This window comes from Haliaeetus leucocephalus, unplaced genomic scaffold, assembly GCF_000737465.1.
Source record: "Haliaeetus leucocephalus isolate CR32 unplaced genomic scaffold, Haliaeetus_leucocephalus-4.0 Scaffold906, whole genome shotgun sequence".
NCBI classification, from domain to species: Eukaryota; Metazoa; Chordata; class Aves; order Accipitriformes; family Accipitridae; genus Haliaeetus; species Haliaeetus leucocephalus.
The window spans coordinates 4,439,578-4,462,047 of NW_010973342.1; the positions used below are offsets into that span (position 1 = coordinate 4,439,578).

Below are 22,470 nucleotides of genomic sequence, written 5' to 3' on the forward strand. Positions count from 1 at the left end.
GCGGGGTGGGGGACAGGGGGGGGGGGGGGGGGGCGGGTTGCATGGATAAACTGTTTATACAGGCAAACAAGTGAGTCTCGATACAAGGAGAGCCATGTTCAAAAGAAACAAAGTGATTGCCTAACCACATTATAATTCAATCAAACAATATCATGGAGTACCTTGTAATTAGCATGCGTTGCTTTCAAGACATCATATAACTTCAGATATGATGGAAGATGATAAAAGCTTCCTACTGAAGACGATTTACTTGTTGGAACAGGCCCAGTAGTATCAGTTTGCCTAGTAGCTTAAAAGTACATTATAGATTAGCACAACATACTTTTTCTAGGGTGCTCATGACATGTATACTCAACATAATCTACCATACCTGAATTATCAAACAGCATGAATTTTTCAATCTACATGCATACTTTAAACGCAACACACATGCTGTACAACTAGAAAATGAACCAGCATTCCAAGAAACTAGCCCTCTAAGTTGAGAAATTAAGCCAGAGGGCTTATTATTGAAGCACAAGTACAATTTACAAAACAGAATTGACACCCATTTCTTTCATTCATTACTAATAACAAAAAGTTTTCAAGATTCAGAATCTTGTTTCCAAGAGCAATGTAAGCTACTCCTGCCAAAAGCTGCAAAGCATCTTTCAAACTTCTTTTAAGTAAAATACATGCAAAAATTAAGAAGTAATTTTAGTCAACAGCTGAGTAGATTCAGAAAAACATCTAGGAAAAGGATTCAGAAGTACCTTGCTTCTGAAGAGTACAGTTAATTTTCATAAAAAACAGTAAAGAAGCCCCAACCCATGGCTGCCTTTCTTGCAATGCAATACTGAAAAGAACTTCTGAGAGTAGGTCTGCCAGCCTTTTGAACTAAAGAAAACAAGTTACTCGGTTTTATTTCTTCTCTCTATGCTGTAACCATACTTAGGTGGGAGGATGAATACCAGTAAGTGTGCCTACCTGGACTTGCTTCACCACCCTTTTTAGGGCTCATGGGCACAGATGCCTGTTCGACAGATTCCCTCTCTTTCCCCTTCCTCCGAATTGGACTAAGAGAAGGTGGGTTTGTGAGAGAAGGTAATGCTGCCTAGAATTAAAAGCAACTTCATTAATTTTGTACGCACAAGTAGCTTTTCTTCTTCTAATACAAATACAAGCATATTCATCTTTCATTTAAACCCCCCTTTATTTGACTGTCAGTTAAATTAAGATGTCTCAACTCTCAGGTTTAAGACATGAATTTCCTGGGTGAAAAGGAAGAAGTTTAATATATTCCCTACTTTCCTTCTCAACTTCAGCATAAGCTAATGATATGGAATTAGAACTCAATGACTAAAGCTTCTTCTGATTCAAGACAAAGAAGTGTCAAAAAAATATTCTTCTATTTTTAAAATATGAAGAAATTACTAATCCTAATAACATTGCCTTACAGTCACTATATCAGTCTCAAAATATAGATGCCTCAAAAAACCCAACATAAAACAAAAACCCAAACCCAAAAATACCTCATATGAGCTGTTTCAGAAGTCAAAATATTTTGCAGGATATTCAAAAGACAAAAGAGTTATTTTTAGCCCCAAAAGGAGCTCAATGCATTACAGCCAGCCAACCAACCCAAAAGTCAACAGATGTTTGCCAGAGTATGCAATCCAATACTCCACTTACTATATACACTCCTTACTGAATTAATGTTTCAAACAAAGTCACCAGAAATAAAAGGTTCAAAATTTAAGGTAATATTACAAATACCGCAGAACTAAAGAAGAACCTGTTACATGGAAGAACGATATGCATGTTCTTTTCACATCACTTGCTTTCTTACGCATAGTGGAGTCATATTATCAAGGTGTTAGGTAGTTGCCTATATCAACTCCAAAATGCAGAGGTCTGTATCACAACAGTATTTAAGTCACACAATTTTATTTATTTATTTTTAATACATGCCTTTACTGCTGGCCCAGGAGCAACATCATCCATTACATGTGCACAAATATTAATGACCTTCAGCAGATGAGAAAAGAGCTGTTCTACTAAAGTAACAAGAGTTCGATCTGCCAGAGCTGGCCAGGGTTCCTCCTGCTTTGCAGCACCTTGGTTTGAATCTTCCTCAGCACTCCAGGGATTCTTTAAGCACTTGGGAGCACTTGCTGCAATAGGAATCACATTATTTAAAGAAAAAGAAGATAAAAACTTGGAATTAAGTATGAGAAAATTTTAGAGGTATATATGGTTATCATCTCTGTATCAACAGAAATTCAAATAGAAAAAGAAAAGCTACAGTTTCAAAAACAGCAGTAGGTGCATAGTTTTAAACAACCACCAAAAAATTTTAATTATTTGTACCCAGCCTGTACCAAGCATACTATACGTTCCCTTTGGCAACTAGATGGAATTTGCAACTTGGAGGCAGTATCTTTTCAAACCTCCTGGGTGCAAGAAGTTCCTTCTTCATTTCTTCTGCTCAGTCTTGCAAGTACTTTATTGCGTGTGATAAGAATAGGGCAAGATATAGGCCTTGTGATGCCAATGGTAAAGTATCAGAACAATCCTACTTTCCTTATTCTGCCTTACCTGCAAGCAAGTTTCCAGTCAAAATCAAAGCATCCTGATGTGCAGAGAGGTCCAGCGGGAACCATGCTGATGAAAGGAGAGACAGGACCATGCCAGCCATTCCAATGGTGCAGCCCTTCTGAGCTTCATCTGAAGAACTTGGCTGGGAAACACTGGAAGTTTAATTTTGGAATGTCATGATTTTTTTCCCCCCTTTTGGTAAGTTTAAAGTCTTAAGAAAACTAACAGTCAAGTAGACTGCTAATCAAAAAAAACCCCAAACCAGACAGTACTACCGAAATACACATTTAACACTCAAGGTGGACTTAAAAAAAACCAGTTTGCAGCAGAGACCTGACAACACTTTGTCGTCTTGAAGAGCCAATACTTTTTTTTAAAATAGCAAATATGAAAGTTGCTAGTGACATCTACTGATAAACAGAAGAATTCTGTATTTAGTTGTTAACCAGTACGGTCCTGAAATATCTCCAGTTAAAAGTCTTACGCATATGCAAGGTAAGGATGGGAGACATAAGCTGTAGCATTGCAATATAACAAGGTATTGTTTTAAAGTGACAAGAATTTAATTAAACAATTGGAATCCATCAGATCACCTATATTTATGGGTGGACTCTACCCAAGATTCTAATTTGCTGCTGCATTCCATGTTTTCCTTCACAATAACTTTAAAAATCAGATTTTCCCACACAACTCAAGTTTCAAAAAGAGCAGGCAGATATCACCAGAAAATGTTTGTCAGAATACTATGGGAATTACACACATCATTTCAAAGCTGTAAGATCTGCACGATACTACTAAATTTCTTTCAGGAAAAGACTTCATGGAAGCTCTAAATAAAGGGATTCTTTTAGGATATTTTTTAAATTAAAAAAAAAAATCTTCTAATGTAGTCATTCTGGTCCAATACAATTAGAGTAATTTCAGAAAATAAAATTTACACCAAATATAGCTATTCTTTTGACAAAGCTACACAGGTAATTACAGTGCCTTTTTTTTTTTTTTTGAAAAAAGTATTTTCACATGGAAGTGTTGGTCCGTTTACATACAGTTAAGAGTTGTACAGAGTTGGAATGCAGCAGTTCCAAAAGGGTTTTAATCATAAAAACAACAACACTTAAGACAGAAAAGAATTTTGGCAAAATTCTCATGTTATCCATCTTATTATATTCTCATTACCCAGAATGATAAATGTTCATATCACTCCACAAAAATAAAATTACAATCCAAATTAGTATGAACACGGACCAAAAATTTGTAAAGAAGGAATTAGAGGAAAGGGCAAAAGCTATGTCATTGCATCACTGATGAACATTAGATACATCTTAAAAATGGCATTTTTTTAAGCCAGGTAGAACAGAAGACAGATTGTTGCAATTCTGCATTGATTTTGTTTTCCAGTTAAGTACTGCTCACATCCTAGCCTACTTCATTTGAGCTACAGGTCCAGTTTTAACAAAAGACATCTTTTAGAATTCATATACAGAGCATGCCACACTTATGGCCAGCAAGGGAAGAAAGGGCAAGCTGACAAGAAAAGCAGCTGGGGGAGGTTTGGTTTTTTGTTGTTGTTGGGGTTTTGGTTCGGTTTTAAAGTAAGATAAAATTTTGCAGTAGAGTTTCAGGATATCAGAAGAGTAAAATAAGAGTAGAGACACAATGACAATAATTAAGAAAATCAACACAAATTATTTAAAATTTCTTTAAAAACCAAACAGCTCCACACATGTACATCTTCAGTAGCTAGTTTTACAGCTCATGTGGCACAGCACTGATAATCAGAGGCAAGATCAAAGCTTTAGAGTTACCAACTGTACAGTTACATTCTGAAGAGTTTCTTCAGAATATAAGTATTTTGGGGCTGTCATATATTACCTAAATAACACTTAAGTATTATAAGTATCTCATTTGCTGTTCCCATTCAGTGTGCCAAATGAGAACAATTTAAATACATCTGACACTTTTATAGTTATAAAAGCAACCATGAACCAGCTTCCTTTACTCACTGTTCCTCGACATAAACATGAGATCAAGGTGAAAATGATGATGTTCTGATGTTAAAGAGATACTACAAGACAATATCCTGAAGATAAACATTCTTTCAAAAGTATGGAAAATTTTCTCCTATTACTTATTTAGATAAAGATACATACGGTCAGTATCTATTACAGCAGTTTCAGCCAATCCCTGTGATATACGCTGTGGTTCCAGAGATGACAATATGCTGACACAGTATCACGACAACCTGATGTTACACTCTTCTGTATAAAGTTCTCAAATAACTGCTAAGATAAGCTTAACAGCATACCTCTAAACCAGGACTTCCGATACCTAAATAAGTGTACTTCCGTTTTGCAAACATGACTTTCAGAAGCTTGAATAACAGATGAGGGAACATACCCACAGTGCCATCCCACACTCCAGGTGCAGACTGGAAATGTTGTGGAAAGAAGACACAAAGCTTCACAGCAGCCAAACTGAAAAGTTAACACCAAGAATTGAATCAGTTTCATCACTGGAAGAGTTAGCAACAACAAAGTATCTTAAGAGTGAGAATTAAATGTATTACTATTGCTATTACCACAGTACCAAAGCTGTAAATACAAATGTAGCCAAGAAATAATTAAAAATAAACCAAGCGAGCAAAAAAGAGAAAAGTCAGCCACTATAGCAACTAAGAAAACTCACCGTAAGTGCTCTTGTAGTGGATATTGTCAATGCATGGGAAATTGCCGCAATAACCCTTGACAGATTGTTTTCCATAGTGACATCTGTTGGACTTTGCAGCATATTGTAACCTCTATATATTCTGAAATAAGAATATTTATACCACGAAAACATGTACTTAAAAAAAGAAACAAACTCAATCAAAAATGATTATGGCTTAAATTACTACTACATATTTTATAGACTGCTTATAAAATACAAAATATGAGAACACTCTAAATACCACCTTATTATATTTTAATATTTTTTCTTCTGTACTAGCAACAGCAACTTAGTTTATAAATCACATCCCTTTGTTAGCAAACAGTAGACCAACTCTGAATACCTAAGTGCTCTAGAAATCACCACGAATTTAAAATTAGTCTTTGCTTTTGCTCAAATCCATCTAACATTTTTGCATGTTCACAAACTTTGGATTATTGCTGTAAAAAGATTATTGCTGTAGAAACATAACTATTTTATCTGAAATAACGCAGTGTCCACAAAGTTCTATTGTTTCCATGCTACAGTATATAAATCTTGAGTGACATGATGAAGATCGTGTATGGAAAAGGTAAATAAAGGTAATTAAAAACTTGTATGACAAATTGATAAAAACAAAGAGCCCCCATAAATATATATAACTCATACTGTCTGTAAGACAAAAGAGTTTAGGAAAGTATAATTGGCAGCAAAAGTACAGCAACAAGATCACACTATCAAAATTAGAATTTATTTTTAAATTATACAGGCAGTACAGACTTCTGCAACCACGAACATTGTAACAGGATGTGAAGAGTTACAAAACCTGATCAACATACCTGAAAAACCAATAATGTATACATACGATTAGCTTGTAAAGCTGCACCTAATCGTGCAATTTAATGGACAAATAGGATGACCTCAGGATGAAGAGAAGATAGTTTATCACAGAACAACGACTCCCTATGATCAATGTGTGAGCACATCACTAGCAATTCACACACCAGTTTATTCTTTAAACAGGAGTCTGCGGAGCCTGAAACTACCACAGATGCTCCTACAGATTGGAAAAAGAATTCATGAGCACATGGATTTGCAGGATTTAGCTACAATTCCAAGCATTACAAATTGAAATTTGGGTCCACATTCCTTTTAAAGCAAGACAAGACACATAACATACCTGGTGATAGTGCTCACCGCAAAGTGAGATGGAGGCTGTGTTTCGTGCATTAGTAGTTTCAGGTAGACACTGCTTTGGTCTCTTGCTACTGCCACAACTGGATCAGCCTGTCCTTGATCACAGTTATAAAATAGCTTTGGAACAAGCCTGAACGGTAATTGTCAAAAAAGAAAAGTATTATTCAGAAATTATTTAATATACAATTTAAAGTAGATTTAAAATATATTTGATATACAATTCAGAAAGCTGCATACACTAATTACACATATCAAATAGTAAATAAAAGCTGTTATTAAAACTCATACTGTTAAGCTGAATTCATCTTTATACAGCTGCTCTTCATTATAGCCAAGGAGCTTAAATCAGGACAAAGGAACTGCTCTAGACATAAGGTAGTTTAAAAAAGGTTTGTGGGGTTTTTTTTAGAAATACCTACCTTTACAAGCTACAATGACCACTTCGCTACAGTATTTCTCTTTGTATTCCCTTATCTCCCCAGATATTATCCCCATGGATATCTGTGTCAACTGAAAACTAATTTCTACCTGAAAAGGACAATTTTCCACCATCCAATTTCTATGCAGCAAAACTTAAACATACAATAAGATCCAGTGTTCTTGAAGAACAAGATTTTCAACCTAGACAACAGTGAAAAGCTACAATATACCTTTTTTGTAATTTCACTGTCAGTACTTCCAATAAATGCCCATACTGGATGTTTCAAGAGGCTTCTGCAAGCTTGTAGCAGCTTTCTTGGGCAGTTAAGTCTTTTCCAACCTTAACATGTGTGTTGTCACCAAGTCAACATGAAGATACAGGAAAAACTCCAACTTGTTACCACTCAGTTAAAGTAACTCCATTTAAAAATCAAGTCCCTGAATAAAAGCAACTACTACTAACTATGATGCAACAGTTACAGATTTCTGTGCTGAGCCGTTTCTGCAATATAAATGCTTTCAAGTGGCAGAATTATTAAGGTTTCATTGTCCTTTATTTGTTATCAGGAATGGACAGCAATTAATAGTTTGAAAAAGCTAGGAAAGAGACTCCTCTGACAATAAAATATTCCAGGAATTAAGTATTAGATGCTCCCAACTTCTTTAAACATAAAACTTAAGTCCTTGAATTCTAATAATCAGCTAATCATTACTGTTTGGTGCATTTATCTGGACAGCAATTGCTGTGACCTTCTACAGTTACAAACAGGTGCTTTTTAAGCAAGATTAGCTACTTTACTATAATAAGTGAGCACGAAAGCTTTAAGATACACTACTTGAACCACGTGGAAAGCACAATGTTTGGGAGTTAGGACAACTGGGTAGAACTGCAACATTTAAGTCCATCAGCTACTGTCAAGATCCTGAACAATCCACTTCAGTGTGCAGAAAACAACCTTAAAGAACTTGAAACTGAAAGTGACCCTCTGAATGTAGTACAGTTAAATGTAATTGTAATGCTAATAAAAAGCAAAGCACAATTGCCTGATGATTCAGAATGATGCATGTTCCAGGTACCATAAAGCTGCATTTGTGTCCCATCCCTCATTTAAACAAAAATATAAAAACCCCACTAAGAGATTATTTTAGTTATAGCTACGCAGTAACATGCAAATATGTTCCTAAACTCCTTTAAAAAAAACAAAAAACCAAACCCATATATACCTCACTAATGAAGCTGCAGCTACATGTCTCACTCTCGGATCTTCATCTCCAAGCAGACATATTACAACATTATTAAGCACTCTCTCCTGAAGTTTTAGTAGCTAGAAAATAAGTTAGTACAGTAAAGTTAATTGAACTTTTTCATCATTTGACCAGATTGTTAAAAGATAGTTAACAAGTGAGATTTCATCTGTCATACAAGTCTGTAAGACAATCTTTACCTTAACATTGCCAAATACACTAAATACACTATTTACATACATAAATGCAAAAAAAAATTTTGAAGTTTAAAAGAAAATTTACAACAACAGCCACACAGACACCAGAGAACACCAAGATATTTGAATCTCGGTAGTGAAGTATCTTTCCAATTGTAAGAAGTGTCAGAACATGAGCCTACTTACATAAAACATACTTAAAACAAGTACCAGCATTGATAGAATTTAAACACAAAGTGCTGAAATTGCACTGGTACCTTAATCCAGAAACACAATATAGTGATTGAATAATTTACTTACACCGGTATAATGATGAATACCTCTGTGCAAGCTCTCAGTTTTTCCTTCCAAGAAGCTGACTAGCCTACAGTAAAATAGAATTTACAGTACATTAGTTAACATTAAATGTTATTTCTCCCTTCAGTGCTCTGAGAGTTTTTTATTTATTTTTTAAAAACACTACTGCAGGGAAAATGTAAGAAGTAAACACACTTTTTGCTACCGTTAGAAAAGGTAAGCTATTTATTAAACTTCTATCTGGCTAGTAGTGGTAGTAGTAGAATTACCTTTCTTTAGTTAAAAAACATTTACACATTGTGATTGTATTTTTTTCCCATACATGGAAAAATCAGACTGTTTTGAAAAGATGGTAACACATTCCAAATATCACTATTCAGAAAGAGTCCAATTCTGTATGGCTAAGGATAACTTAAAGAAATTTCATATAAACATCTTTTGTCTTTCAGCTTGGAAGAACCTATAGAAAATGAGGGAATGCAAGAAAAGGAATTAAAGTCATACTCATTTCAGTGTAACGAACTGAGCAACTGAAGAGAGCTGACTATAATGGAGAACAAGTCAGGTATTTTCTTTAAAAACACACAAAACTGGACATGAAAACCAAGTTCGTTTTGAGATTATATTGCCTCTCAGTGATCACAGATTTACAGAAGACTTGATAAAACAGGTCACTGAACTCGAAAGTCCTACACAGTGTTACTAGGATTGGGCTTGGTAGTGAAGTCAATGGTAACTTGATAAACATTCCTTATAGGAATGATTGGTCTGATTTAGTTTTATGAAACTTGCTAGTGTTTCAGAAGAAACTGCTCCATTTTGGTTCCAGTTTCCTATACACAGCATCTTTGCACTGCAGCTACAACACCCATGGAAAAATATAAACACTTACCGAAAATCTACCTCTGCAAGAGTTTCCAGAAGTTCTGTTCTTACTAGCCAATATGAGCTATTCTTCAGCGTAAGGAGGTCAACAATTAGTTGTAAACCTAGTTCACTGTAACTGCTACTACATAAGCTCATGATGCAATGCTGAGAAGAAAACACAACTTTCAGTTATATTACAGAAGAGGTTCTCTGAATCAAAGTATGTAAGTGATCATAAAAATCTGTTTTGTTTAGCATACTAAAAAAACTTACTGCTTAAGAGCTAGGAGAAAGTACTAGAGCTAAGTACTTTGCAAGGCTAGGACACTAGCTCCATGTGAACTGCTAAGACCTGCTGCTGAATTTAAAGTCTGGAAAGGAACACAAGGCTCAGAAGAGAGGACAATCCTCCAAAGAGTAAGGTCTAAAACTCACAGGGATTAAACACCACAAGCACTATATTCTTATCTGTTCAAAAACAGTCTCTCCTAATTTCCATAGGGTATTATTAGACACCTGGTTCTGATTTCCAAAGTTTTTCAAAAAGTCATACCTCTTCATTTTAATGACTGTTCAACTATATGCATGTGTGATCTTCGGAAAAAGTTATAGAACTCTACATTTCTATGTCCTTCTTAGCTACATGAAAATGTACTTTCTTGTTCGGGGATTAACAACCCAAAGTGCTTTAGAACATTTCTGCTGAAAGGTATGAAGTCAGGCTACATTACATACTGAGAGAAAGAAAAAAGTCAAAACTGACTAATACAAGTTGCCTGAAGTGAACAAGTCTAGTAAATTCTTCTAAAAAGCCATATACCTAAGTGTAATCATACATGAAACCACTATATACAAACAATAAGATCATGGAACAGAAGGTTAAAAATAGCATCATTTAACTAACTGGATTTCCTTCCCTCAGCTGCATCACAGACCCCTCCTCAGCACATGAAATCATACTTTCCCTACATTAACTATGTGCATTTTACTAAAAGCTAAGCTTTGCCTCACTGACCCATAAGCTGCAATACAGTTAGCCACCCTGTGCCTCTCCCCAATGAATTAATTTCCCTCGGCCTCCAATTTGTCCTTGTTGTTCTACTTTTTTGGAAAATTCCTCAAGGAAAAGATCACTCCTTCACCCCCTGCTTTTTTACAGAACACCTTCCACAGTTTTTATTACAGAAATAAAATTCACAAGCTCTAAGTTGCACTCACAAATTCAGATACCATCTCTATTTTAACAATTGCCTGATGAATCTTTCACGCAATTTGAAACAATTACTTTCCTGAGACTTCCCTCACGTTTAAAAATTATTATTTCAGAAAATAATCACTATTTTACTTGGCATTTCTCACATTTAATTTTTGCTTTCCAAATATAGGTTATAACCAGGTGTTACAGGTTCACACTTCCCTGTTTAGGCTAGATAGCCTTTTTATCTAATGCATTCATCCTATTGTTGGTTAATGTAACATTACAGCTCATACCAGTACATTTATGACTAGAAATATCATGATTAGATTATACTGTTAAGCAATCTAATGGACATAATTCTTTTCCAGCTGTTTGTTCCTCCATTTCCATGCTTGAAGCAAAGTTTTCTACAAGAAAGTTCTTGGGGAAGAAGTAATTTTTGCTCCATGTTTATACACCTGAGCATAGCAGGATCCCAGTCAACAAATAACACTCCTATAACTACATTACCACTTCTGCTTACCCTCACAGCTGTACAAGCCAGTTTACATGTAACAGAGGACTCATCTTTCAGCATTTTCTGTAACAGAGGTATGCAGTCTACCAAGGAAAAGAGATTTCCTAAAAAAAAATAAAATAAAAAAAAAATCAGAGAAATGAAACAAAAGAAAATTTTGGTTACATAAGGAAAAAAAGAGACACCCTTAAAATAAATTGTTACCTGTTGAGCTTCTGACATTTATTAGCCATTTTTCCACATCAAAGCGGGATTTAGTTAGAATGGAGTTGACAATTGTTCCACACAGAATGGCAGTAGCTCCTCTAATCTGGGGATCTCCATGGTCAATGTAGTTCAGAATATCTGATACATACTGCTCCTCTAAGAAAATAAGTTACAACTACTTTATTTTAAAAATACTAGTCTTAGACTTCACTGATCCCTAAAAATGTGTCAGTGGAGGTACCAATTATTGTACAATCAATGTCAGCCTGTTCACAATATGCCTGCCTTAGTTCTACCTTTCAGAGATCCCTTGCATACAGTCTACAGATCATTCACACCTTCCAGACCAATAATCAGATATAAAAACACTAGTGATTTATTTCAATTGTACACAAAATGCTCTGGGGAAATCTAAGAAGAGTTTTGGTCAACACTCCACCGGTGCCACTATCAGTATCAAACCAGTTGAATACTCAAGGTCCCTGCTGATCATATTGTAGAATTCATAAAAATGAAGCTAATGGCTTAGAAACCATCTATAAGATGGCCTGAAATAAGTTAGAAGAAACCATTTATAAAATAAACAAAAATCTCACCACATGCGCTACTAGTACAGACAGCACATTCATTCCAATTGGTGCAATGTTTGTTTGCAAATACTAAACTGGATTTAGAGTTTTCAGTATAGATGCTGCCTCACTTATTTGAAAACCCAAACACACTACTGAATGGAATAACATAGAATCATAGAATGGTTTGGGTTGGAAGAGACCTTTGAAGATCATTAGTTCCAACCCTCCTGCCATGGGCAAGGACACCTTCCACTAGACCAGGTTGCTCCAAGCCCCATCTAACCTGGCCTTGAACACTTCCACGGATGGGGCACGCATAGCCTCTCTGGGCAACCTGTTCCAGTGCCTCAGCACCCTCACAGTAAAGAGATTTTTCCTTGCCTCTAATTTAAATCTACCCTCTTTCAGTTTTAAACCATTACCCCTTGTCCTATCACTATACGCCCTTGTAAAAAGTCCCTCTCCAGCTTTCTTGTAGGCCCCCTTAAGCTACTGGAAGGCTTCTATAAGGAGCCTTCTTACATATGTGAACTGCAACATACCATACTCTTCTCCCATTGCTTCAAGGGGTGTTTTATACAGTTTGCTGAAGAAAGACTCAGGGTGAAGTGCAACAGCTGCTCCAACACAACTTACTGCCAGGGCTTTTACACTGACTCTCACATCTCTATCAGGAACTAAAGCTGGAGAGAAGAAAAAAAAGGGGGGGGGGGGGGATTTAAAAGCTTCCTGAATTGTTTTTAAGTTAATTAATAACTCTATATAATATAAATAGCTTAGCCAGAACAAAAAATATGAAGGCAGAACAAGTAGTTCCAGTTTATCAGAGACAGCAGTTATATACAGCTTTTTTTTTCAAAAAAGAAAAAAATAACTAATAACCCCACACACTTCCAACTCCCTCAGTTGCTGAGAATACAGCTATTACAGTGTCTTTCCAAGAACACTACGTTAGCAGAGTATGTGAACAAATAAGTTTAGAAAAGGGAAAAAAACAAACATCTTAAATGCTCACTTCACTCACATATGATGACACATACACACATGCCTCTGAAGGACTTCCCAGTGAAAAAAATGGAAGCAGTAGCGTATGCCATAAAGGCTTTCTGGAAAATCCCTACTGACATTTTATTACTATGCTGAAAAGGTAAGTAACTCCTCTTCTGAGCCCCAACAGCCGCCTCTAACAATCGCTTCCTGTCAAAAAGCTTCTCTTTGACTGTCACACATGAAAAAACACATGAAAAATGGCCACACTAACTTATGCAAATGCTAGATGATGTTAAAAGTGAAGAAAAAAGTTCAACTTGTGATTTCAGCTAGGTCTTTGAAAGCCTTAGGTCAATTCTCTGGTTTACTACAGCTGAATCACTTAAAATACCAAGTTATATTTCCCAAACACAAATGGGTACAACAGCACTTCCTCTACCTGAAGTACATTAAAAAAAATTAACACGGAATTCAAACACAACTGAGCAATAAAGCTAAAAGATACTTTTAATCTTCTTTTAATTAAAACAATTTAGGCATTATAAACAAAATTAATTGTAAAAATACTAAAGACAAGTACTTGAAAGAACTACATTCTTCTGAACTTGTTTTTAGGAGTTTTCACACAATGAACTGCAACTCAGAAAATTGTTTCCTTACTGAGGTATTGATACATGCATCGTGGACAAACTGGGCACCCAGCACTGATAAAAAGAAATGCTGGTATTAGATTATCTTCACAGCTTCATACAATCTACAAACCATCATGGCCCCACAGGTTAAGTCCCATAAAAATTTACAAATTGTAAATGTAATTAAGTGTTTGACTTACGGGTTAAGTTACCATAACACTTCTTTAGATGCTCAATTGCTCAAAACAGGATTCATTGAAAAATGGCATAAATTGTTTTCAGGTTTTCCTGTACTCTAGTGTGATCATTTAAAACAGGACTGTCACAGAAACCTCCCCCCCCAAACCTCCAATAAAGTGAGATTAAAAACCAGAGTAAACTGATCACATTTCCAACTTTCTACCTTGAGACACAATGAACCAATGAAACTTAAACAGAAACTTACCACCTTTCTCCCCAGTAAGTAGAAAAGAGGCTGACAGAAGTCTAACGCAGTGCACTAAAGGAGCAGAATTTCCATCAGTATAGTGACCTATGTCTCCCTTTACCCTGGAGGGCTATTGAAGGCAAATCACAATTTTTATATAGATAAAAATTAATCTTCAATTTAAACAAAACATTAAGCACAAGATTTAGAAATACTGCACATCCCCAAATGTATAAAGGTCATAATACAAAATGTGTTTAATATATATATTCCAAAAAAATGGCCTTAAAAAGTAATGCTTTTGCGAAGTTTGTATCCAGTATCAGAATTGGTTTAATTTTATCACAGAAACAACAATCATTTTGTAGATCTTCTGAATTGCCTAGCCTTCCTGTCTGCATCTGAAGGAGTCTGATAAACCACTTTTTGTCACCAATGATCTTTGAAAACTTTATATGAGAAACAATTAATTTCTAAGTTCTTTCCAAAGAAGGCTGACAACCTTCTGTAGTTTCACGTTCAGAGTTCCCCAGTAGCCCAAGCTGATCTAACTCTGCCTGCCACAAACGAAACTCCTTTTACCCCAGCTCAGAACAAGGTCCAAAGCTAAAGTAAAAAAAACGTAACAGGAAATCAGTAACCTGTGGTTAGAATGGCATGAACCTCTCTGCAGAAAGAGAGGCTCAAAGAGTAAGACATAATCACTTCTGAGGAGATCCTAAGTTACCTACACAGCTAGCCATCGCCACAAAGATATTTTGGGTAATAAAAGTATCAGTGTACCCTACTAATGCACAGACAAAAGGGGTTTGTGTTCTCAGCAGTTTGTATTCTGTTACAGTTGCTGGTGATTGCGTTCAAGATAGCAACACTTGTGTATTCACCTTACATTAAATGAAATGCAGGCTACAACTCAACTTTACTATTCAACCTTATTTTGACCTATAATGAAGTACACCACATACACAGGCTACCCACATTTACCACTAATTTACATGATCATCAGTGTAAATTATTTTTTTTTTTAAACTCAGTTGTTTTAAACTTTAAACCAGACACTGTGACTACTTCTCACCTTATTTTCATGATCACCAGGATCTGCTGCATCTTCTTTTGATGTAAATCTATCTACGCTGCTGTCAGAAGGCTGCCTACTATGGCTCATGGTTTTCAACAGGTGAGGCTGCTGAAGAGCTTTAAAAAAGGCAATTCATGAAATATCATTTCTGATGCAAATAAAAAGCACTTTAATTGAACTTAATTATACAAACATGAAAAATAAATTAGCAGCGATCAAAACAAGTGATTCATTAGAAGTGTTGAAATATATTCCTTATTTTACATTTCAATCTAGTTATTTGTTTTTCATATCCATTATGTGAGTCTTCAGTCCCTTGGAAGTTAGACAAGCAGATGCACTGGTAACACCCACCTTAAAGGTGTCACTAGTTCTGTGTCCCATCCCCCCCATTTATCAACATACCAACAGAAGAATTTCTGAAAGACTCTGATGAATCATCTTGGAAAATATTTGCAGCCTCATCTTCCTCATCCTGCAGCTGCCCAATTTGCATTCCAGAATACTGTCCTTCAGCACCCTCCAAAACCTACACAGTGCAAGGACAGGACTTAAAATAACTTAGCTTAACGCACAGTATTAAATCTCAAACATGCAGTGTTAGTATTCTAGAAATAATTTGAAAGCAAATATGAGCTGATAAATATTAGTGTACAGCTGCGTGCAGGCTCCAAAGCAGTTCCCCTCCTCCTCCAGCGTTTGGTCTATCAGAGACCATAGTTATATCTGACACTCTCCCACTTGACCCACAAACTTGGATATTAACAGTAAGAAAGTTGAACACTTGGTGCTTTGCGTCTCCTGCAGCTCTCCTTGCTCCCTTACACCAAACACAACTGTCCCTCTATCTCAGCAGTTACAAATCACAAGCAACACCTTAACTGTCACAAATTGAACTTGTCCCTTACTGTCAAACTCTCCCATAACCTCACTTGTCCTGGATACGTAAAGTCAAGCTAAGAACACACTGTGTAGGACAAAAAAGGACAAATATGTTTAAGCTTATTTGTAATTCCTTCATTCTAAACCAGAGACTACTGAAATGTACACTTCTAGAAGAGTTTGACCTTTGATACCAATGCAATATATAGGCAGTAGGCATATGGAAAAATAACCATAAAAGACAAAAAAATTAATAATGATAATAAAAGACAGTAAAAGTAAAATCATTTCATTGTAAGTTTCTCAGAAGACAAGATACTTCTTCAGTTACTCCCTGACTTTGTAAGCATCTGGAAACTGCTCACTAAAAAGCCCATGTGCGGGTAAGTGGGACAACTGCTTAGTCTGTCAATTCCAAAAAAATTTTGCTTGTAACTACTGCTTGTAAACAGTATGCAAACTGACATATGCAACAGTCTGACAAGAATTTGCAAGAAATACAACTTGTCAATAAACGCAACTTGTCAATAAATGCCTGCTCACTTTGGCCTCTGCACTGCTTACATTGAATTCAGAGACAGAGCAATTACCATCACTCGTTTGGTTCCTGAATCCTCAACACTTGCAGCAGTATTTGCTTATCATAATTGTAAATTTAACATTTTTTGTAGTGGTAAGAGACTATTAGTTTTCCAAAGCTACTATCAGCAAACTTAAGTCAAAAGTTTGATAATGTTTGAAAAAAAAGAACTTAAACTCTAAGTTGTCACTGAAACAAGAATGCATTTTCTGCTCTTGCTCCCAGTAATTGTATTTTTGCTGGTTTTATTACAACCTCACAATACACTTGCTTAAGAGAGACAAATTTCTTAAAATAACTATATTGTATGCACATTTCAGGTGTTTATTAGATGCGTAACTGCTACTTTAGTAAGTCATGCAGCATTTGCTCAGTATAGTAGAAATCCTTCAGATGGAATAAAAACAACAACAAAAAAATGTTGTATTGCCAAGTGAAAAAGCACAGGCAGAAGACAATGTGAAGCATTAGGTTCCAAAAGTATTCCTCTATCATTCCAATAGACTGTTCACCCTTTAACACTTCCATTAGTCCTCCTGCACCAAAACAATTATAAATATATCTATACAAAATGAAGGATATGCTACTAAGAGAATATACTTATGTCAAGCCTTTGATACTGACATTCTCCCAGTGAGTGACAATCTGTTAATGCCTTTATATGACCTACCCAGTGAACACACTGATTACAGCTTTGTAGTTTTTAATTACTGCTGAAGTGAAAGTGTTAAAAGGAGGTCAAGCTCTCCAACAGAGGTGTGAGCTGCTGACCTTTCCATTGTTACTAGCTGAGGATGGAAAAGTAGAAGACGAGTAAGTAGATGAATCCAAGTCTGGGCCCTCCATGGAAGAGCTCTGAGATATGTCGGGCCCCTCAGTAGAAGGGGATCCCCCCTCTGCCCGTTGCACACTTACAATTTCAGAACTGTCCGAAGGGGTTACAGCAGAGTCTGGACCTTCTGTAGTAGTCTGAGAGCTATCACTAATTGGTGAGGAAGCCTGTGTACCATCATTCAAGTCCATAGTGGGATCTGACTGGACAGCACTGATCTGGCTGGAGCTTCGGCTAAGCACATCATCTTCTTCCCCTTCAGCAGCTGTACTTGTCAAATCACAGCTTGTCAGGTCTACAGAGTCTGACTGCAACGTATGTTGAGAACGTGGCTGCTCAGTAATGATATCATGTCCAGTAGGATCAGCAGCTGAACTCCCTGACCCAGCTGTCGATACACCTGATGAAGAAGCTAGTTCACTGGTTATCTCACCCTTCATGGAAGCTGCAAAACAGACATTTGTGAGTCAATCAAGTGTTTAAACTTGTGTTTCACTCTTAATATGGACACCACATACTAAGCCATATATTAAACTAGGCTAAGGAAAGCGTATAACTGAACAGTTAAACTATAGGTAGGGAAATAAGCATCTGTAAGATGCCATTTCATCTATACCAGTAGCTCAATATGACAGCCTATCCATTAAAAAAAAAAAAATAAAAAAATGCAGTCAACTTCATTAGTTATACCCAGGAGTATTTATGGTTTCAGTTTTGTCAGCATGTCTTTTGAGGCCCATCCGCTTCCTAGTCACTGTAACACATCACTTTTATAGTTTACATAGAGTGATAAAAGAATGGATTTGTAATGTGTAGTAAACACAGGTTGATTGCACTGCTAAAAGGAGAGACTGCTACCTGAGAATGATGCAGTGCTGACATCTGATCGGGTTTCAGGATCATCCTCCAAACCTTCTTCTTCACCAAGAAGTATTTTACCTGAGAAGTGATACAAGAAAAACCTTTACAGTTTTCCAAAATTATAGCCAACTTTAAATGCTGAATAGTTGAAGTCAGTTAGATGTGAAATCTATTTTTAAAAAGTTTATCCAAATAATTTTTCAAAGCTATGACAGGCAACAGATGTTAAAGAGAAAGGAATGAAGAAAGTGAATATACAGTCCCTCACTATTTGATCAGGAAAGAAACAGGCAGCAGTGACAAGGAAACACACAATTAAGCAATTTTATTTAACAGCATGACCATTCAGGAAACTACCTATGACCTTACTTGTACTAGTTTATTTTTGTGGACTATGTTTAAGATCCCACTAATTTCATCAAGTATGTCCTATTACCAAGGCCTGGATACCCGGCATCTGGATGCCTGCCACCAACTCAGAAGGACATTAAAGCACCACAAGTAACAGAATAAATAACCTCTTCCTCCTTAAGGCTATAAAAATTATCAAAGGCTACTTGCAGTTTGGGGCTTAGAAGTCCAATGGTAACAGAATGGAAAATGCCTAGGGCAAAGAGCAGCACAGACCAAAAGCACAAGACAACATAAGTGGGACAGGGTGATGAACCATGAACAACAGCCATTGAGATCCAGGGACTGCTAAGGCAAAAATCTTCCAAAAAGCTTTTGCCATAGGAAAAATGAGAACCACTTATAACCTAACACAATCATCACAGAGTAATATCTGTATAGTAATATCTATAGAGGCAGTGGAAAGAGAAAAATACCTGCAGATGCACACTGCCTAGGAGCCAGCCAAGGACACAACTGCACTGAAAAGTCTGTAAATGGGACAGGACACAGAGTGCAGAGGGAGCTACTGAGCCCATCCTTCTGGATCTCACAAATCACTTGCTGAGACAGAGCGATTCATGATAACTGCTTTGAGATAAGCCTGTTTTGCCATTTAGAATAAGCTTCACTGGTAGTCTAAGATTCACCATGCAAAATACCAATGTTTTGATAACTCTAGGTGAATTTGTTTGCATCCCATTTAAGTTACCAGCATGTAAAAAAGCATTAACAGACTTCTGTATTAATTTCTCTATCACAACTGCTTTCATACATAGCAGTAACACTGTAGAAATGTCTTCCTCTGAAAAGTTTGTTTTCTGCTATTCAAACCTGCAAGCAATGCAGAAAAGTAACCATGACATTTCCATGTATGTTCTATGTAAAATAACAGTAATTGAGAACTACACAATCCTACAAAAGAACGAGCAAAATCTTAAGTGTTTCCAACAAAAAACCATGAAAGATAGTATATTCTTCTCTATTCTTTCTCACATTTACATCCATTTCACTGAAACAAACCAGGATATTCTTCTGCTTTCCACAGGTGATCACCTTTAAAAGTAAGTGAAAGAGGAAGGACACTGAAAAACACTTATTAGGCATATTAGGCTTTATATGTTTAAATGAGTATATAAAACAAGCTGCAGGATACTTTTCCACTCTTCGGGAAAAAAAAAAAAAAATCAGTTAAGATGCAGAACATAGGCTTTCATTTCAAAATGAGTTTCCAGCCTTTTTTGCAAATAATTTTCTAAAGCTAAAACATAAACAAGCCAACACAGGCCAGCTCCAGCTACTCAAAACTAAAGTTGGTCTGAAGCAGGAAGACTGAAAAGACATGGAATATCTGAGTTCTTATATTAGGGTCACAGATTTCTGTAGATCAGCCTCACTTTACACCCCTACACACAAAGGAGTATTACAGCTAGCGAGGTTTCAGCCACAGCCAACAGCAGAAGCCTAATACTCTATATGGTAGTAGACAGTAGACTGCAGAACAACTTCAAGTAGGAACTGGGAATAGGCTTGATTTTTCCCTCCTTTCCACAATGGAGAGGAGCAGGAAATGAACAATTCACAATTTGAAATTAAACCTGTACAAAGCACAAAACTGTGAGCAGATTTCTTCAAATTCCTTTATGCCATTGTTTTAGACCACAAAATCTTCACACCATGATCTTGAAAAAGGATAAAAGCTGATGACTCATACATTTTTTCCCCACTGAGTGAAGGAAAGGTTAGTGTTTTAACAAGTACTTTAATTGAATTTACACTATTATTAACACTTCAAAGTTACACTGAAGACTACTAACAATTCAAAGTATCCAAATGATGATTTACCATTTTTCATTTAAAAGTGTTACACATTTTTATTCTGATTTGTTGCATTCTGTCTCACCTTTGGATGATGCAGCAATATCTACTTTCAGAACACCCTTTCTTTCACTCTATTGTTTCTAAACTAGAAATTATCATGGCATCCGTAAGCACTATTTCATTCAGCTATAACCACTATTTCACATTTAGGTATATTCTTAAAGCATATAGGTATATTCTTTAAGCATTATGAGATATGGGAGGACATATCTGGAAAAAGTGTAAGCTAGTTGCTATAATGGTCCTTAAAGTTTGTATAATCTTATTTGGTCTTAAACTATTGTTCCTTCAAGTTTTTCTTTTCAGTATTGCGCGCCTCTCCACTTACTATGCTTGCACTGACTGCACTACACTCACACATAGTTCCACTGCAGTACCAACATTTTGCTCACCTAAAACAGGCGATGAAACTGTTACACAGCTGTATCTAGAGTGATTCTAGACTGGTTTTAAGCAAAGTGTAAACATATAACTAGATATGAAGTACTTTCATGCACAAACTAGGAAAAGAATATTTCAGAGCAAATTGTATTATTTAAAATCCTGCTAAATTAATTACCTATTGAAGAAAGAAATTAATACACAGTAAGACACAAAATGTATAGAATTAATCATCAAGAACAGAAAAAGAAATAAAAAAGCATCATATCAAAGCATGCAAATGTACACGTGCACTAGTGAAAGAAAAAAAAAAACAGGCCTAAAAAGCAGGAAGGTTAACTATTTTGAGAGTTACATTAAAGGTTAAGTATTACCATCAAAAGGAAGAATGTCCTGTTCAGAGAGATTATTTTTAGATGTGCTCTTTAAAAGTGAAAATTGCATCAATGTTCATCACCATAATTTTGCCAGTGAACTACAGCAAAAATAAGAATTATACTGCTTTGAGTTATTTTAGAATATCTTGATTGCAATATCAGAAATCACGTCAGAATTCTTTTAAGATTTCCAGTGATTAAGCTCAGCTGATAACACAAAGGCAATTGTGAATGAAGACCAAAGTTCAGCAAGACAATGAAGTGGGGAGGGGGGGAGGAAAAAAAAAAAAAAAAAGAAAACCAACCAACCAAAAAAAAAGTCAGAAAGGAATGCAATTAAGGATTTGGTTTTGAAAATAATCACCTTTATGCTTTCTTGCAAGAACAGGGCTGCATGAAGACCCCCCTCCAGCTGCAAATCACAGAAAGTAACACATCAGGGCAAAGACAGAGCTGCTGAAATCATGAAGGAATTCTAATAGCCACAAATGGGAAGGAAAAAAAAAAAAAACCAACAAAAAACAAAACCCAAAGCCAGGAAGAAATAGCAAACTTGTTGCTTTTGAAGTCCAAGTTTTTTAGATCATTTGCCATCAAATGACTTTTTATTTTTCTATGCCACTTGTGCAAAGTTTGCTTTTAAAAAAATATGCTCTAAATTTCACTGTTATGATTGCTTCCGGCTAATGAATTACCTTCTAATACCAGCAATATTAGAATGATCCGTTAGTTCAATACAGAAGTCCTTATAGAAATCCAGTCAGAGACTGATTCTTTTGAAACAGGTAAGTAGCAGTTAAGAGACAATTTTAAGAACATGCACTTCACAGACAAGAACACTGATAGCTGATTTTAACAGTTATGGATAAGCTTAAGTCATGCTTTAATTTCGTGCTGGTTTTGATATTCAGCAAGGAGCTCTCAGTTAATATAAATTCTGATTAGATCAGCTTTTTATGAATCACAGTTGTCAGATGCTTGGTGAGAAGAACATTAATTTTATAAAGAAAAAAAATAAATCTGTCACCACAGTTAACTTGTTCTGTGTAACCAAAAAAACCCATCAACACTAACTGTAAAAAATACACTGGAGTTTGTCATTACTCAAAGCCTGTATACTCACTTAAATGAAGGAGGGGAAAAAACCTTTTACTGTACCGGGGGGGGGGGGGGCGCGAGC

General features: G+C 36.0%; 1 protein-coding gene across 1 annotated transcript in view; it reads right to left on the reverse strand.

Moving 5' to 3' along the window:
• HTT (huntingtin) overlaps positions 1 to 22,470 on the reverse strand; it is an 84,353-nt gene that overhangs the window by 45,294 nt on the left and 16,589 nt on the right. Inside the window, exons 10-28 of the mRNA XM_010583518.1 lie at positions 21,655 to 21,702; positions 18,259 to 18,339; positions 17,484 to 17,845; positions 15,512 to 15,635; positions 15,104 to 15,222; positions 14,047 to 14,158; positions 12,522 to 12,662; positions 11,405 to 11,563; positions 11,207 to 11,304; positions 9,511 to 9,650; positions 8,622 to 8,685; positions 8,104 to 8,204; positions 6,443 to 6,589; positions 5,263 to 5,383; positions 4,975 to 5,051; positions 2,578 to 2,729; positions 1,951 to 2,153; positions 967 to 1,093; positions 162 to 289 (exon numbers count right to left, since the gene is read on the reverse strand). Of these exons, the coding sequence (XP_010581820.1) occupies positions 162 to 289; positions 967 to 1,093; positions 1,951 to 2,153; positions 2,578 to 2,729; positions 4,975 to 5,051; positions 5,263 to 5,383; positions 6,443 to 6,589; positions 8,104 to 8,204; positions 8,622 to 8,685; positions 9,511 to 9,650; positions 11,207 to 11,304; positions 11,405 to 11,563; positions 12,522 to 12,662; positions 14,047 to 14,158; positions 15,104 to 15,222; positions 15,512 to 15,635; positions 17,484 to 17,845; positions 18,259 to 18,339; positions 21,655 to 21,702 (2,504 nt within the window). The remainder of the gene's footprint in view (positions 1 to 161; positions 290 to 966; positions 1,094 to 1,950; positions 2,154 to 2,577; positions 2,730 to 4,974; positions 5,052 to 5,262; positions 5,384 to 6,442; positions 6,590 to 8,103; positions 8,205 to 8,621; positions 8,686 to 9,510; positions 9,651 to 11,206; positions 11,305 to 11,404; positions 11,564 to 12,521; positions 12,663 to 14,046; positions 14,159 to 15,103; positions 15,223 to 15,511; positions 15,636 to 17,483; positions 17,846 to 18,258; positions 18,340 to 21,654; positions 21,703 to 22,470) is intronic.